Genomic DNA, 18,605 nt, shown 5'->3' on the forward strand with positions numbered 1-18,605 from the left:
AAGGACTTTAGTTATATATCGAATTGATTTAAGAACATAGTGATTATAGCGTTGTTATAGGAAGGGGGTTTATTAAACATGGATAAAGGTTACTAAAATTTTGTACTATTGAATAGGGATTTGGAGAAAGAAAATCTCGATTGAGGTAGTAAGGGAGGATTGAAGATTTTAAGAGTGAATTTTGCACTTGGGAATACTGCAGGTAAGTGGATAGCGTCCAAACTGATTTTTTTAATCAAAATTTCTTCACTGTAATATTACATTTTTCTGAAAATCATTTTAATAGCATTAATGTGATTGTTAGATATTTGTTGATTAACATTACTTTATTTTGAGAAATTAGCTTTACCAAATTTGAAATGTTATTTGATCAATTAAGTCAAATTTGGACTTTGATTATGAGATTTTTATTTTATCAAATATTAGATTGATACAGAGAATGATTCATGCGAGTTTGACTTTGAAAGTTTTTTTTATTATTCGATAAATGCACGCATGAGCATTAGATATGAAATTTTATTCTGGCAAGTTTTAATGCTTACAAGTGTTCATGCAAGTTTGATTTTAGAGAATGAGAACTGTATCTTAAAAGTGAGGATTTTCTCGCATGTTTGAAAATGGTTTTAAAAAGGAACTTTATATAGAACATTGATTGCTAACGGCAGTTCCATTAGTCCTTAATGCGCCATGGTACATCTAGTTAGCAGGGTATGTATAGGAGGTGCTAGCCCCGTACGATGGCCAACGCATGTGGAACGGAGGGATAGTTATTCATGAGCCTAGTACTCATGTTTGTTGCGTGACTCTAGCCGTGTTTGGTTTGTATTACCCTTGTGGACTGTGTGTCCACATTTATTTTGTAGCTTCGGCTGCATTTACTTACTTACCTTTGTGGACTGTGTCCACGTTTGTATTTGTGGCATAAGCCGCGTTCGGTTATTTACCCTCGTGGACTATGTGTCCACATTTGTTTATTGTTCTAATAAGTCCCTAAAAATTTGTAAAATTGATTATTTGGTGATTTTATATTCCATTAGTTTTTATTTAGTAAATTATTTACAACTATTTATTTCACTTATGTGTTTTTTGAAAATCAAGTGATAAAGACAATTGTTATGATAGTTTAATGATTTAAGATTTTTTTAAAAAATTTATTAGAGTCATTTTATTTTGAAGTTTATTAAATTTTTATGGAAACTGTTGTCTATTTGACTTACATAATTATTTTAAACTTTCCTTTTTAATCATGTTTGATTATTTATTGTTGGGACGTTATTCATTGGAAAATATTTTATTTGGTCTCAGATACGAAAGCTGATTCCGTATTCCCTGCTGATCTTTGATGGGCTCATTATCAAATTGACTAGAAGATTATTTTTAAGAATATCATTTTATTCATGTAAAACTCAAAAACATATATAGTATCTTTTGGAAGTTCAATTTAGAGAGCTCCACATTAACTATAATTAGGATCCTGCCTCTTTTTATTATGTTAATTATTTGCTGCTGAGGTGAAAAGCTTTATATTGTTGGATATATGTGGTAAATTTTCTGTTGAAGAAATTTCGGTGGATCCTACATTTAGGGAGATGTTGCATAAATTTTATAAAAGTTCGATGTTTTGATTTATGTAAAAAGTAAAACTTAATACATTGATTTAGAACTTTTCTTAATTGAAGCTTTAAGGATGTGAATTTGTACATATATTTCATGTCAGACATATTAAAATTTTAGGATGTGACATTATGGGATAGAGTATCGATGATGTGGTGCACCAAGTCCATACAAGAATTTCTCTCAATATATATTTACAATCATCTAATAGCATGTTTTTATTGGACAAAGCATGGATGACAATGTCATGCACCAAGTCCATGCAAGAATTTCTCTCAATTTATATTTACAGTCATCTGATAGCATGTTTTTATTGGATAGAACATGGATAGATAATGTAATGACCCAAAGTTTTAAGTAAAATTAAGAATTTATTATTAATTATAAGTATTTTGATTTTATTTTATTAATTTTTGGAGTAGATACAATAAGAAGGAAGGTTGGCTTAGTGGTATCTATTGTGGGTATTTAAGTTCAGGTTTTGAGTTTGAACCCTCTTAGAGCACATAGGAGAATTTTATTTTTTGCCTTAGACCTTGGAAAATTTTGGACCATGGAGAGAGCTAGAGAATTTTCATTCCAGAAGCCTCGAACCCTCAATGTTGCAACCTTTGTCCTCTGCCTTCATCTCTATCATTCATCTCATCGCTGGTGACCATGGAGTGCTTGTTGCAAAGGCACGCATGTTGTCTCCCTATCCACTATTCTATCTTCCCCATTTGCTAATATGTTTTCATCATCCTTGGATGTGTTGTTGGTGGTACGTGGGAAGTTAAGTTGCCGGATAAGTTGTGCATGGAGGAGCCAAGTGTTGCTGCTTTTGAAGGTTGCTGTCAGCCTCTTCTTTTTCTTTCTCCACTATAACAATACCCAGATTCCTTCCCTCCCCTGTTTAGCCATAAGCTCTGCTGTCTTCTTCCCTTCTTAATCATTGGTAATATGAGGTATAGAAGCTTCAAGTCCTCTTCTCTCTCATTGTTACGTGTAAGTGTGTCTTATGATTGAAGTGGTGATTCTTTCTTTTTCTGCTGCTGTGAGTGTTTTGAGAGTAGGGATGAGAAATTGATTCAAGCTAAAATCTTTAGTGTTGAGTGAAATATGATAATTGATAGATTTGATTGTTTGTAGGTTTAAAGTTGATTTCTTTGTTGAAGGAATTGAACTCAGGAGGTTGATTAATTCATAAGTGTATATTAGAGAATTTTGGAAAATGGAATTAAAGAGGAAGAACTTGGAATATTAGCTTAATATTTTATGCTTGCAAGATGTTCAATAAGATGCTTGTTAGGTGGAGTTGGGTATTTGTAAAATTAATTTGATAAGGGAAAATGAGCTTTTTGTTCAGAGTTATTCTTACAGCAATTTTGTAATGACCTTAAATTTAAAATTAAATAAATTTCTCTCCCAATTTATATTTTATTCAAATTTTTTTACTTCTATAGTAAATGGAGAGTGGTGATAAGGGAGGGAGTTTTTAAAATTGAGGGACAAAATTGACCCATAGTTAAATTTTGGATCCCTAGTGACCTTTCTGGTAAAATTGAGGGATAAAAATAACTCTTAACCCAAATTTTAATTATGAAATTTGAAATTTTGTTTTGATTGCCCTGTAACCTCTCTTAAAATTACTCGCTTGAACGATGAATGCTTATTATTAAGTTGTGGTAACTCCTCGTGGGATGACCTTTTGAGTCACCATGATACGTATTCCTGTTGGACCCGTGCACTTGTAGGTGCTGCCCATCACGTATGTATTCTAGACATATTATGTCAATTATTTTTTTAAAAAATAAAAGTAGCAACGTACCATATATGTATCACGAATTGTATATGTGCATATCATAGTCTCTAATCACCACAATTTTCTCTTTTTTGATATTTGAGTTGACCTTTTAATCGGTCTTCTTCACAGCTCTAGCTAAAGTTACATGCATAATATTGCTTATAATGCGAGCAAGTACAAGCTAAGGCTTCATGATACCCCCTATCAAATTCATTTATCATTTGTTCTTAACTATCAGTTGGTTCTCGTAAATACGCCCTGATGTAACATTAACACGTCCATCATTGGGTTCAAAGAATTGTAAGCAGTTTTATTGAGGTGAACACTATGACTTCTGCACGAAAACAAATGATGTTCAACTATCATTTGTTTATTTATTAACTATTTTTTTTTCTTATACATAGGCCTAGGGATATATAGTATTTGGTTTGGAAAAAAGAAACACGTCTAACCTTGGGTTCACAAAACTGTAAGTAATTTTTTTGGCGCAAACACTATATATGAGTTGTTGAGGAAGCCAAATCAAATTCAAAGAACAAGGTACAATGTAAAATTCATCTTATTTATTTAAACCAATAAATAATTGAAGTTACATGAGGAAACAGAATTACTTTTGCATGCATCATATTTAATTGAGGTTACAACATAAACCTTCCTGCATGCATCATGCATAATTATTTATTACAACACATTTTATATGTTAAAAAATATGAAGTAGATTTACGGATGGGTACTAGATGGTCTATTTAGTTATTGTCGAACCAAGATTGCTTTTGAAGATAAGCAATTATGCTCTTGTCAACTCAGAAGGCTTTAGTGAGAACCTCAGGAGAGATGAGAGGATTGGATTTAAATAGAGGATTAGCAATGGTAATCACTCTTGGATTTTGGCTGCTTAGTCCAGCAATTGCTATAGCATTGTCATGCCCCACATTGAGTTGAAAGTGAATCTGACTGATAGGGAACACAAACACATCTCCTTTTTTGAGGACTTTGGTAAAGAGGCGGTTATCATTTTGATTGGAAGCCACAAATCCAACCAAGAGAGTTCCTTCAATGATGATCAACAACTCAGTGCCACGAGGGTGAGTGTGGGGAGGATTCAAACCGTATGGTGCAAAATGGACACGAGCAAGGGAGATACCAAGAGTGTTGAGTCTTGGAATTTCTTTCACAGTCACTAGAGTCACCTTGGAGCCCAATGGGTTGGATGTGTTCCCTGGCATTACATGGTAGAAGAAGTCTTCTGCTTCGGCAAGCTTGGGATCTTTGCAAAATTCCCCATTCACGAATACTGCACAAAATTTCCCAATCAATTTATAATCAATAAGCTTGTATTGGGTCCGACAAAATGACTCTGTGATGTGAAGAGAGATAAATGGAAAGAAAATGTGGGCTCTATGTTTAGCAATATGTCACTTTTGGAGATCCTAGAGGTGCAATATGCATGGTATTGTGACCTGCGAGTTTGGCATTGTTGAGAGCGACACAAAAGTCTTGGAGAGGGCTGGGGTCATAGGCAGAAGCAACTGATGAAGCCAAAGCCAAGAGGGCAAATAGAGAGATCATTACTAAACCTTTCATGTTTGAATCGTCAAATCCTTAATTTCTTTGAATTGTGTGATTGTTTTGGCAAAATGCATTTGTTGCTGTGATCTATTTATAGTTGGGGGGAGGAGCTACCACTATTGAATTGGTATTCACTTTTAGTTTCGACTTAATCAAATCAAACACACATCAATCTTTTTTGAATTGGTATTCACTCTTAGTTTAGTCTGAGCCGTTCTTTACTAACAATTACACCTCCCTAGGTTCATTATTTATTTTAATTACCAACCTCATAGTTGACTTTTCACGAAACACATGCTCCAACTTCCTATACTTTCTCTTTTTTTTTAATGTGCATATATAATTAATAATGAATTGGGTTGCAGCAAGAGGAATTAATGGATTAATTAAATATTAATCGATATTATTTTTAGTCAATGGCTGGACCCTTTCATTAACAATATAATTGAGATTTGAGTTGACCTTTTCACCGGTCTTCTTCACAGCTCTAGGCCAAAAGTTGCATGCATAATTTGCATGTATTTCCAATTCAATTTCCATCATTTGTAATAATTCTACTTCCGTGGAAACTCTTTCATGATATCAAATAGGGCACAAGTCTTGATCCTAGACTCCTAGTTGGTGGCCACAATGGAAATTTTAAAAAGAATAATTACATATAAGTCCCAAATGAAAAGATTAATTACCCAAATGTTATTCACTTCTAAATACAAAAAATTCATAAGTAAATGAGACTAAGGAAATAATAAATTTTTTTATCTAAGACCTGTTCTTAATTTTTCTAAATTTTTATCTATCACAAAATAAATTGATTGTTTATTTGTTATGAAGTATTGATATTTCAAATTGCTTGACATTTTTGTGTCAATATTGTATTTGATATTGATGTGTTGATACTTCTTCAAGATGTGTCTTTAATATATCAAAATATTATTGTTAATTAAAAATATTTTTAACTTTTGTTACGCATCGATATTTTGAAATTGCAAGTCCAAACATCAAATTTGATACTTAAATGCATTTCTAAAAAAAAATTAAATTTTATTAAAGATTATCATATTATTTTTTTCATTCCTAATATCTTTTTATAATTTGCTTTTAAAATCAACTATGAAAATTTCTTAGAAAATACGTCTCTTATGGTTCCAGAAAGAATTTTTCATGTGTCAAACATGCACTAAATGTTCATTACAATGTTGCCCATCAATTTTAAAAAATAATACAATCTGACTCCTATCATCAATAAAAGTTTACTTTAATTATTAGTTGATCAAAAAATGAAAAAAGAACTCAAAAATTATAGAAAAAAGGATCAATAAAATTTCCTTGGTCCTTCTATGTAATTTTCAGATCCTTGTCTATAATTTTTTGGTCTTTTTTATTATAATTTTTGAGCCATTTTCTGCTATTTTTTTGTCAACTAACGGTTAAAATTAACTTTATTATTTGCAAGGGCCATATTGCACTAATTTGAAAAGCTGAGAAAGAACAATGTATAAAAAATGAGTTTAGGGTCCCAAATACTTCGGAAAATTTGTTATCTTACCCTAATAATATTGCCAAGTTCCTTGCTATTTCAAAGATATTTATCTTTTATTCTCTCGTATTTTTTTCATTGGTCTTCTTCACAACTCTAGGCCTCACGCACAACATGCCCTGCATTTTGCTAGACAGCCCACATCGACAAAATCCCCAAAAAATAATCGAACCTCTTTAAAGTTAAATACGTATTGAGCTAATAATTAACGCAATTTCTTTTTTTATACACAAAATTAATGCAATTGCATTATCAAATCAATAATTTTTTTGGCCTCGGCTAAATAATTAATTATATAAAATATGAAATTAAATACTCACACACCTAGCTAGACTAAAAGAGGGAAACATTGGCGAATCCACTGGCAAGGATGATCAAAAGAAAAATAAAAAAAAATTAAAAGGTGGACATTATATATATAATTTAAATATTACTTTCGTCCCTTCCTCTTTTGGAAGTTCATTTCCTGTCTTGAATTGATCAAATTTGGTTTTGTATGGCATCAATCGTCAAATTTTTCTTTTCTCCAACAGCAACGAAAAAGAAATTATAATCTCACTCAAATACAGTATAGTTAATAGTAATAAAGTAAAACATTTTAACAAGTAATTAGGACTCGCTGTTAAAATCATGGCACAACCCAATACATGACGTTATCTATACGCCATTCAATAAAACATGTCATTCATATTGTTATAAATATAAATTAATTTTTCCATTAATAATGGTAGAGAGAGAAAAGGCAAAAAAAATTAAATAGCCATTCTATTCTAAAAATAAATTCGTTAAAAATAATAACAAATTTTATCAGATTAGATGAGTGGTCCTTGCAAAATTTCTCCCAAAGATGCATATATAATTATATGCATAGTGAAAGGAATGAAAATATTAAGATCCATGAGAGAAGATGAATAAAATAAGGATTTTTTAAATTTTTATTTGTTTTTTTTAGCCATGAATGGCAATGGAATTTAGATAACCAAGAATTAGGAAGAAAATGAAAAGTTCATGAATGCTATGCAATACAATATTAACATTTTGTTAGGACAACCATAAAAGTCCAGTTTTATAGTCTACTACAAACATTGCATAATCATTAATAAAAGTTAACTTATTTAGTGGAAAGAACTGGTTCCTCAAATAATACAAATCAAGGTTCGAATCCTCTCAGGAAGAACTGTCTATAAGTAATGTCCAACAATGTTCTAAACATGATTACCTCCAATAGAAGAATAGCTATATGCAATAAAAAAAACATTTCATAATTAAGATAATACAAATCATCATAAATAATTAGCATACTAAAATAAATAAGCCAGCGCATATTGAACTTATAGTTACATTGTGGACCATTCACACTCAAGCCTTTCAATCAATTGTCAATATTCTGGGTGCGCCTATACAATGTAGTACCAAATGCTAATGATTGTACCAGAATCCTAAGAATCCTAAGAGTTTTGTCTCTTCATATCTATTTTTGCACTTCCAAGATTGAAGACTGCAATAATAGTATCCTAAAGACAGGCACAAGAAGAAAAGGAATACAAGTACTTCAGATGTTAAGTAACTAGATAATGACAATTTACATACATGCATATGGGCTTTTGTCTAGCTTCTATTTTGAGCAATAGAGATAGAATGATGGCTGGTAGGCTTCAGCACAATATGGAAGCTCGCCGTGTTGGTGCTCCTTTCTTTCACACAATAAGAGTTGTTTTCTTCATCCTCACAACTTGTACAGCAATTGCATATTCCTTGTCTTTTGCTTACCCCACTTTTGAGGAAGATGATCTGAAGCTCGAATGAGATGTCTTGATTTATTCACCTTCAAGGATCATTTTGAGTGCGGGTGGATTGGATCGAGATGATATTTACCATGTTGGACGAATCACTAGCACACAAAGGATGCAACTCTGGGATAAAAGCTCAAGAAAACTCTGTGACTTCGACTTCCAGACAAAGTTCTTTGTTGCCTTATTAACAAATACGAATCACTCTAGATGGATTTCCGTTCTTCTTAGCAGAGCCAGATCTGCCATTTCCAAAGGATATTGGGGAAGGAGATGGTGACCAGATGATACTGAAATCAGCACAACATCATTTTGTTGTCGAAAGCTCGCTGCTCAGATGGTCCCTCATATATTATTTTAGTATTTGTCCCACAGACGACAGTTAAATTATTTTGAAGTGATCAGGAAGAGGATCATCTTGTCAATTTTGCACCGCATAAGCCATTTGTTTATCATGTAATATTTGTTCCGTATAAAATAGCCACTGTTCAATGTCATGCACTGATTAAGAAGTGGATGAATTAGTCTAAATTGGGGTAAATTTTAATTATATCCGATTGAACCTCACAGGATTTTTTCCCAGTCAGAATTATTATTTACATGACCCCATGTTGTATTTCTACTTTATTATGCATGTATCTAGAATTAAGTACTACAGGTTATATTTTTTTAAGTATTATTGAGTGGCTCTTCTAATATCAATTTTTTTCAATTGACAATAATGTTCGAATTCCAGTCCAAAAAAAAAAAATACAATAATGTTCGAATTCTTGACCTTGCTTAAAAAAAATCGAGACGCTTCCACTCAACTCTCATTGAAATATCCTTTTTGTATTATTCTCCACAATAATTATTTAGTGCGATGCCTAAAAATGACTCAAACACACACGCATGTTCCCCCATGATCCTTTTTTTCCACTATTCTATGAATGGTTTTGAATATTTGATTACGTTAACTTTTCTTCTTTCGTTGACGTCACTCAGTGCTTTATTGGGCAAAATAATAATACTAATAATATTGCTAAGTTTCTTACTATTTATGTTTAAAAATTTTTATTAATTTCTCTCTCTCATTCCTTGTTTAGAAAAGTCTACAAAGACTTTTCTTCCCTTCTTTTAAAATATAAATTTACAATCGTAAGGCTACCAATGTTAATTTTAAATGCAAATTGCACGTAATGTTATGTTGACTTTACGATTCTTTAATTTTTATTTTGTGCACATGTATGTGTATACACACACATAAAGTCATAACTAACTCTATTTGCACACACTTGAGAAGGTTTATTTTACACAAGAAAAAGAAGAAAAGAAAAGAGAAAGTGGATAAAAGAATGGATTAAGTTTCGGTACAATATTGACCTAAACAAAAGTTCACATCCATCAATATTTTCTCGCCGTCATTACATAGAGTTGCTATAAAAATGTTTATGTGATAAAAACATAAAAGGATCAAGATTTACTGAAGGACATGTGAATTATCTGAGACATGGAAATTTTTGTTGAACTTATTACAGGATTGTTAAAATGTTTTCGTTTGTTATTTATGACATCGATCATTAAAATGTTTTCGCTCAAGTAATTAGAAGTACGTATAAGGATTTCATCATTTTCATTACTATAGAATATGAATTATTTTTAGTGGTTAATTAGGATTAAACATTATCATCATTTCCAAAACGAATCTATCTAGTTATGGTGAAATGTGAAGTTGAAGACCACAATTAGCACCGTAGGACATAGAATAAATTAAAGAGGAGGAAAAAAATCATTATACATGATTAACTTTTAAATGTTAATCAAAATATGCATAATCATTGATTAGTTTTCTCCTTGACTTACCCGTTGTAAGATGATGCGTGGATTTATTTGCATTGGGGTACGGGAAAGAACAGAGAAAACAATATTGATCTGACGATGAATTTTTATTTTTTTTTCCTTCGTAGTGAATGTACTAAGCCATTGCCTATTTATATGAAACAAAAAGTAATTAAAATTACAAGAAACGAATGGTAGTAAAAATTTAAATATAATTTATTTCTTATAAATTTAATTTGTTTGGAGAAAACAGAACGTAATTAATAGGTAACATCACAGTAACACACCCAACCTTGGGTACACATAATTCCCTTTTTTTTTTTTTTATTTTGAGCAGCTGGGTACACAGGATTGTAAGTAGTTTTATTGAGCCGAACACGATGACTTATGCAGGAAAACAAATGGAGTTCAACAATCATTAGTTTATTAGCTGTCATTCGTTTCTCATAAATAGGCCCTGGGTTAATAGTTTTGGAAAGCAGAGAATAATATCGGGCTCGTATGTAATAGTAACACGTCTCTAACCTTGAGTTCACCCAACTGTATGTAATTTTTTGAGGTAAACACTACGAATTATGCAAGAAATTAAACCAAATCAAATTCAAACAAAGAAAAAAGGTACAATGTAAAACAGAATTCATCATATTTATTTAAGCAATATATAATTGAAGTTACATGAGGAAATATAATTGCTTTTGCATGCATTATATAATTGAGGTTACAACATCAACCTGCATGCATCATGCATATTTATTTCAAGTAGAATATAATTATGGATCGGTAGTGGATGGTCTGTTTAGTTATTGTCATACCAAGATTGCTTTTGAAGAGCGTCAATTATTTTCTTGTCAACCTGGAATGCCTTAGCAAGAACATCAGGAGAGATGAGAGGATTGGATTTAAACAGAGCATTAGCAATGGTAATCACTCCTGGATTTTGGCTGCTAAGACCGGCAATGGCTACAGCATTGTCATGCCCAACATTGAGTTGAAAGTGAATCTGACCAATAGGGAACACAAACACGTCTCCTTTGTTGAGGACTTTGGTGAAGAGGGTGTTATTATTTTGATTGGAAGCCACAAATCCAACCAAGAGAGTTCCTTCAATGACGATTAATATCTCAGTGCCACGAGGGTGAATGTGAGGAGGATTCAAACCGTATGGCGCAAAATCGACACGAGCAAGGGAGATGCCAAGAGTGTTGAGTCCTGGAATTTCTGTCACAGCCACTGGAGTCACTTGGGAGCCTAATGGGTTGGATGTGTTCCCCGGCATTACGTGGTAGAAGAAGTCTTCTGCTTTGACAAGCTTGGGGTCTTTGCAAAATTCCCCATTCACGAATACTGCACAAAATTCACATGCAGATGCCCAATCCGTAAGTATAGTCAATGGCCTTGTATGCAGGCTAACTTACTGGATCCCAAAGAATGAATTTATGTGAGTGACGAGATATATAGAGCGAGAAAATAGCAGGCCGAGCCTACTATTAACAATCTCTGTCTCTCATAAGGATTGACCTCTTTAGATATATCTCTCATCATATCACCTAAATTGTCACTTTTGGAGATCCCAGAGATAAAATATGCATGTCATTGTGTGTGTATACCTCCAAGTTTGTTATCTTTTAGAGCGACACAAAAATCTTGGAGAGGGCTGGGGTCATAGGCTGAAGCAACGGAGGAAGCCAAAGCCAAGAGGGCGACGAGAGAAATCACTAATGAACTTTTCATCTTTGAATTCTCAAATCCTCAATTTCTTTTATTTGTGTTTGTTGTGGCAAAACGCATTTGTTGTTGTGACGTATTTATAGATGGAGGGAGGAGCTACCATTTTTGAATTGGCATCCACTTTTTTTTTTTTTTATAAGACGGAACCAAAGAATTGGTGTTCGCTTTCAGTTTCGACTTAGTCAAAGCAAATCAATTATTTTTGGAATTGGTATTGATCATTCTTAGTTTAGTCTAAGCCGTGCGTTCTTTAACAGCTACCTAAGCTCGCCGGCCGGATTCATTTTATTAATTATCACCGTCGCTGTAGGTATTTCACCAAACACGTATTCCCACTTTCTCTTTCGTTTAGTTAGCTGTGTTCCCACAAGAGGTTTGAGATTTAGTTCATTCCATCGGCCTTCTTCACAACGCTAGGCCTGGGCCAATTTACAGCCGTAACATTATTTTGATTTATATATGAACAATTTAATTCATGTTCTCACCTGGACTTTATATCTGTTCTTGATTTATCATGCATGCGGTCTTTATAATTTGCATGGTTGAAGCAAGCATATATGTAGATTCGGAGGATCCAAGCCATCATAAGATTCGATACAGTTCCATTGGTTTGTGATACGTGGCACAGCTGACACAATTGGTGTGTTCCTAAGTTGAAATGGGATTCCATTTTCTCAATTCAAACTCTCAAAGCTTAAATTTGTAGATTTTTTAATATATATGTGTGTGTATTACTTATTCATTGGCTTAAATTCATCTTATGTGGGTTTTGCCACATTTACTCAAGTTTACTCATACTTGAATATCCTGCTATTAAGAATAAGGAAAATAGGTTCAAGATGATTAGGTGGAAGAAAGTATATAAGAAACAAATTCCACTTGAAGTAATATGGGCGAGATGTTTATGGAATTGTAGAAATTAATCAACAAACTTATAAGACGCATTCCTTCCAATCTCAATTATAAGTCACTTTTAACAACCTCATCGGAATCAATAAATGGTGGTTAACATATTAAATGTCTTAAAATTAAAAAAAAAACTATTTCAAATGTTCTTCTATTAAAGAGAAAGAGAGAAACACAAGATTCAAATTAGAGTCATATATAAACATTAAATTAAAATTGAATTCTCCTTTTTAGTAATTTACATAGGATAACAATGGAAATTAATGTTAATTATTAACCTTCTATATGTGACTTATATGAAGGGCCACATAATTCATTCAGAAGATACTATGAGGGAGTATGTCTTAGGCAATAGACAGTGTTCTCAGTGCCACTCTACTTTATTACAAAAAACATAACTTTTGACAGCGATTTTTAGCGGCGACAAATCAAAATCACCGCCAAAAATTCACTTTTGGCGGTAACAATTTGTCGTCATCAAAAGTTGCCATCAAAACTATACTTTTGACAACAACAATTAAATTATGTTTTTAATAACTATATTTTTTTGGATAGTTGAGGGATTGATAACAAAAAATTATTATCACTATATAAAATTTTAAATATTTATGTTTATATTAGTTTGATTCATATTTTTATTGTTATCAATGGTGCATGATTTTATTATTTTAAAAGATAAATTTTTATTTATATTTTCAAGTTAGATTAATATAATGTACATGGCTAAAATATTTAAAATTTTAAATATTACCATATTAGATTAATTTATCTTTTAATACTGAAAAACTATCCACCATTGATAACCAAAAAAAAAAATTAACACAAAAGTAAATATTTAAAATTTTATATGGTGATAATAACATTTGTTTTGGCTATTATCAACGTCTCAACTATTCAAAAAATATAAAAAATTTATTATAAATAGTTATACAATATAATATTTTGGTTTAACAATATTTTTTAGTTGAATGACATTTTAACCCTCATGAAAAAAATAACATAATTAACAATAAAGGATTTTGAAAAACAAAATTAAAGCTTAGGGTGTTAATTTTAAATTTTTAAAAGTAAAAGGGGTTATATGCAACTGTCTCAAAGTTTAGAGAGGATTTATATATTTTAAACTTTTTTAAATTATGATTAATGTCGCTGTTGACTTTTCATGAAACACATGCTCCAACTTGTTGGCCCAAAAAAGAAAAAAAAAAAACAAAGAAAGACATGCTCCAACTTCATGTACTTGCTCTTTTTTTATGTGCACATATAATTAAGTGAATTGGATTGTAACGAGAGGAATTAATTGATTAATTGAATTAATCAATGCCTGGACCCGTTCATTAACAATATAATTGATATTTGAGTTGACCTTTTCATCGGTCTTCTTCACAACTCTAGGCCTAAATTTACATGCATAATTTCTTCAATATAATAAATGAAGTTGCATGTATTTCCAATTCCACTCCCATGGAAAACTCTTGCAAGATACCGAACAGGGAACAAGTCTTGATCCTAGTTGGAGGATGGATGGAATTTTAATTTAAAGGATAATTACATATAGGTCTTAAATGAAAAGATTAATATCCCAAATGTCATTAACTTCTAAATACATAAGATTGAAAAGTAAATGGTACTAAGGAAATAATTATTTTTTTAATCTAAGACATGTTTATATTTTTTTTCTCACTTTTTATCTCCGAGAAAATAAATTGATTGTCTATCAGTTATGAAGCATCAATGCTTCAAATTTGCTTGATGTATTTGTGTTAATATTGTATTTGATACTGATAAGTGTCAATACTTATCCAACGTGTATTTGCAATGAATCAAGATATTATTTTCAATTAAAAATATTTTTTTACTTTTCATATGTATTGATACTTTGAATTTGTGAGTTTCAATACATTTTTCTAAGAAATTAAATTGTGTTAAAGATTATCATATTTATCTTTTATTCCTAATATCTTTTTATAATTTTATTCTAAAATCAAACATTAAATTCTTTTAGAAAATATTTTTTTATGGTTCCAAAAATAAATTTTTTTATGTATTTGATAATACATTTTACTGTTTAATTTAAATTATTTCCACATTTTTTGTTGTAAATTAATTTGTAAATTAATTTTATTTTATTTCAATATCTTATATGATATAGGAGACGTAATATTCAAGACAAAATGATTAGATTCAATAATATATTTTTAGTGTATTTTATGATTATATATATGTGCGCATGCACATATGTCGTAAACTTATCATATCTTATATTTTTTAAAATAACAATATATGTATTGTATCTGATTCATTTTTTCATATTTGTTCATGATAGTCTCTCACCACCATTGTCTCTTTTTTGATATAGCCTGGAGCGGGTGGCGTCCAAATCCTCTTATATATTACATACAATTAATAAAATAAGGTTAAAATTAGGGATGGTGTGGTGTGTGTTTGTTATATACTTTCTCGAACCAGTCCAAATTGTAAAACACTCCAAACTATATTTCACGTACTAATAAAAATAGTTGTTGCATTATTTCCATGAAAAATAGCATGTTTTTGTAGAAAAGTGTTTTTTGATGATTTGTGAGAATTTAATATGTCTTTTGCTCTTAACCTTCTTATTATTATGAAAATTTGTGAGAAGAAATGTTTAATGGTTTTTTGATAGGTAGAAAAATGTTTTTTTATTGGAGGAAGCAAGTTAAGATTTGGTGGAGTCTTTCAGTCTTATTCACATCTCTGTCTCGGTCCCCCCCCCCCCCCAAACAAAAAGACCAAAATGTTTCAAACACCCCCATGACCCTTTCTTTCTAGTATTCAATGCATAGTTTATAAATTTTGATTATTTTAACTTTTCTTCTTTCATTGACGCTCAGTGCTATATTACACAACATAATAATATGGGTAAACGAATAAATTAATTCCTAAATTATAGATTCAAGTATTTAATAGGATCCTAAACTCATTTTTTTATGTAATATTTTTCTTTAACTTTTAAAAATAGTACAATCTAACGCTTATTGCTGATAAAAATTAACTTTGACTGTTAGTTAGGTAGAAAAAAGACATAAAAAATTATAGAAAATTACCAATATAAATTTCTTGATCCTTTAATTTAAATTTATGGGTTATTGTCCGTAATTTTTTGATCTTTTTTATATTTTTGAGGTTATTTTTTGGTTAACTAACAATCAAAAAGTTAACTTTTATTAATAACTAAAGCCAAATTGCACTATTTTAAGAAAAATTGAGGAAAAACATTATACAAAAAATAAGTTTAGAATTTCAGATACTTATGAACTTATAATTTAAAAGTTAATTTACTCTCTTTCCCTTATTGTTAAGTTGTTTTTATTTAGAGAGAACGGCATTCAAACACCATGCAAAAAAATTAATATGAAATAAAGACTTTCACTTATAAATTCTTGATAATTGAATTGTAAAAAATATCCTTAGTATTTTTCATAGGTCCTTAATTATTTGTCATTTCTTGTTTATTTGTATGTATCATTTATATTTATAAGGCAGATGACTGGTTTGAGAGGAATTAATACGGGAAATCAATTGAATATATTCAAAATTTTAATCAAATTTGACATTTGAGTTGATTTTTCATCAGCCTTCTTCACAACTCTGGGCCTCTCAAGTTACGCACGAATGCCGGCATTTCGTTAGACAGCCCACATCGACTAAATCCCCAAAAAGGATTGAACCTCTTTAAAGTTAAACATGTGGAGAGCTTAAAATAAATGCAATTTCAGGATCAAACCAATAATTTTTTGGCCTCGGCTAAAAATTTAATTACATAAAATATGAAATTAAATACACACACAATTACTTTTAATAAATATTACTTGTATGAATATGAAGAAAATGATGTAAAGACTAAAGAAAGAAACATATGGGAAAATCTATCAGCAAGGGTGCTCAAAAGAAAAATAAGAAAAATTTTAAAAGGTGGACATTATATATATAATTTAAATATGTTTCTTCCCTTCCTCTTTTGGAAGTTCATTTCCTGTCTTGAATTGATCACTTTTGGTTTTGGATGGCGCCAATCGTCAATTTTCTCTCTATCAGCAACAAAAAATAAATTATAATCTCACTCAAATACATTATACTCCCTCTGTTTCAAATTATAAAACATTTTTAGGTAAAATTTAACATACCAATAAACCTCATGAAATACACTTAATTAACAACTTTATCTTTCTAAAATAAAAATATAAACTTTCAAAAATGCCCATTGTTAAATATATTAAAAAAAGAAGAGATGAAAATTAATTATAGAGAGAGAAAGGGTAATATTAAAATTAGTGCATTTAATAAAATATTAATCTACTCAAAGTGTTTTATATTTTGAGATGAAAAAAATTCTTCAAAAGCACCTATAATTTAGGATAGAGAGAGTAGTTAATAGTAATAAAGTAAAACATACGCGGTGTACCACATCATTTATATTCCATTCAATAAAAATATGTCATTTAGATTGCTATAAATATAATTAAATTGGTTGTGCCGTTAATAATAATAAAAAGAGAAAAGGTTAAAAAAATTAAATAGGCATTCAATTCTAAAAATAAAGTCTTTAAAAATAATGACATATAATATTTTATTAGATCAAATTAGTGTAATTTTATTGGATAGAGCATGGATGACATTGCGCGCCAAGTCCATGCAAAAATTTCTCCAAAATATAAATATATACTCCTTCCGTTTGAAAAAGTAATGTATTTTTAACTGAATCTCACCTCCAATAAAGTAGTTACCTACTTTTAAATAAACCTTATTTTTTCATATTTATCCCTATAAAACACCCTATAATAAATATAAAGTCACTATCAATGGGGCACTTAAAAAAAATGTAATGATCATATCTCAAAAGATTAAAAATGCCTTATATTTTTTAACATATAACTTCTTAAAAAATATCTTATATTTTTAAACGGAGGGAGTAATCATGTGCATAAGGAAAGAATTGAAAATATTAAGATTTGTAATAGAAGATGAATGAAATAGGAATATATATATATATATATATATTTGGAGCCATGAATAACAATGGAATTTAGATAACCAAGAATGAGGAAGAAAATGTAAAGTTCAGGAATGCCATTCAATACAAAATATATTTCTATTAAAAAACATTTTTTTATATGTCAAACATGCACTAAATGCCCTCTACAGACCAAGTTTAGATTAAAAAAAAAAATGTCTCAGTAATTTGACCGGCGCAGTAATTGATTTATTCCTTGGCGGAAGCAAGTTAAGATTTGGTGAACTCCCAGTCGTCTTCTTCACCTGCAGCCATAATTATCATGTCAATTGGTTTCTTCACGTCACTGTCTCTGTCTCTCTCCTTTATCTCTCAAACACGCGCATGACCCCATGACCCCTTCTTTCTACTACCATTCAATGCATGGTTTATAAAATTTTGTTATTTTAACTTGTCTTCTTTCATTGACGCTCAGTGCTTTATTATACCCCCTCCATATTAAATTATAAAATATTTTTAAATAAAATTTTATATATTAATAAATTTTATTAAATACATTTAACAACTTTGTCTTTTTCAAACAAAATATAAACTTTCAAAAATGCTCTTCATTTAATAATCTTAAATATACACTTAATTAGTATTAAATAGAGATAGAAAAAGAGTAATATTGAAATAAACCTATTTAATAAAATCTTAATCTTATCAATGTGTCTTATATTTTAGAATGATAAATCTTCTCCAAAATTATTTTATAATATGGGATGGAGGGATTACAACATAATAATATGGATAGAAGAGTAAATTAACCTATAAATTATATATTTATGAGTGTTTGGGATCCTAAATTTATTTTTTATACATTGT

At 30.4% G+C, this 18,605-nt stretch overlaps 2 protein-coding genes across 2 annotated transcripts; both read right to left on the minus strand.

Annotated features, from left to right (window-relative positions):
• Positions 1–4,005: 4,005 nt before the first annotated feature.
• LOC129287207 (germin-like protein subfamily 1 member 18) lies at positions 4,006–4,988 on the minus strand. The gene is made up of 2 exons (XM_054923394.1): positions 4,858–4,988; positions 4,006–4,691 (listed from the first exon to the last, which is right to left on the minus strand). The coding sequence occupies exons 1-2, from the start codon at positions 4,979–4,981 to the stop codon at positions 4,201–4,203; spliced, it is 615 nt and encodes a 204-aa protein (XP_054779369.1). The 5' UTR covers positions 4,982–4,988; the 3' UTR covers positions 4,006–4,200.
• Positions 4,989–10,737: 5,749 nt separating this feature from the next.
• Positions 10,738–11,884, minus strand: LOC129287114 (germin-like protein subfamily 1 member 7). Its single transcript, XM_054923268.1, has 2 exons — positions 11,719–11,884; positions 10,738–11,455 (listed from the first exon to the last, which is right to left on the minus strand). The coding sequence occupies exons 1-2, from the start codon at positions 11,840–11,842 to the stop codon at positions 10,908–10,910; spliced, it is 672 nt and encodes a 223-aa protein (XP_054779243.1). The 5' UTR covers positions 11,843–11,884; the 3' UTR covers positions 10,738–10,907.
• Between the last annotated feature and the right edge of the window lie 6,721 nt (positions 11,885–18,605).

This window comes from Prosopis cineraria, unplaced genomic scaffold (genome assembly GCF_029017545.1).
Source record: "Prosopis cineraria cultivar Desert tree isolate PC_DT_omini unplaced genomic scaffold, ASM2901754v1 PC11, whole genome shotgun sequence".
NCBI lineage: Eukaryota > Viridiplantae > Streptophyta > Magnoliopsida > Fabales > Fabaceae > Prosopis > Prosopis cineraria.

Bases quoted from the DNA above. Each gene is read 5' to 3' on its own strand.
- LOC129287207 (XM_054923394.1), bottom strand. From the start codon at position 4,981: ATGAAAGGTTTAGTAATGATCTCTCTATTTGCCCTCTTGGCTTTGGCT. The intron at 4,692-4,857 runs GTCACAATACCA...AATTTTGTGCAG, and splicing joins CAACAATGCCAAACTCGCAG to TATTCGTGAATGGGGAATTT.
- LOC129287114 (XM_054923268.1), bottom strand. From the start codon at position 11,842: ATGAAAAGTTCATTAGTGATTTCTCTCGTCGCCCTCTTGGCTTTGGCT. The intron at 11,456-11,718 runs GTATACACACAC...AATTTTGTGCAG, and splicing joins AAAAGATAACAAACTTGGAG to TATTCGTGAATGGGGAATTT.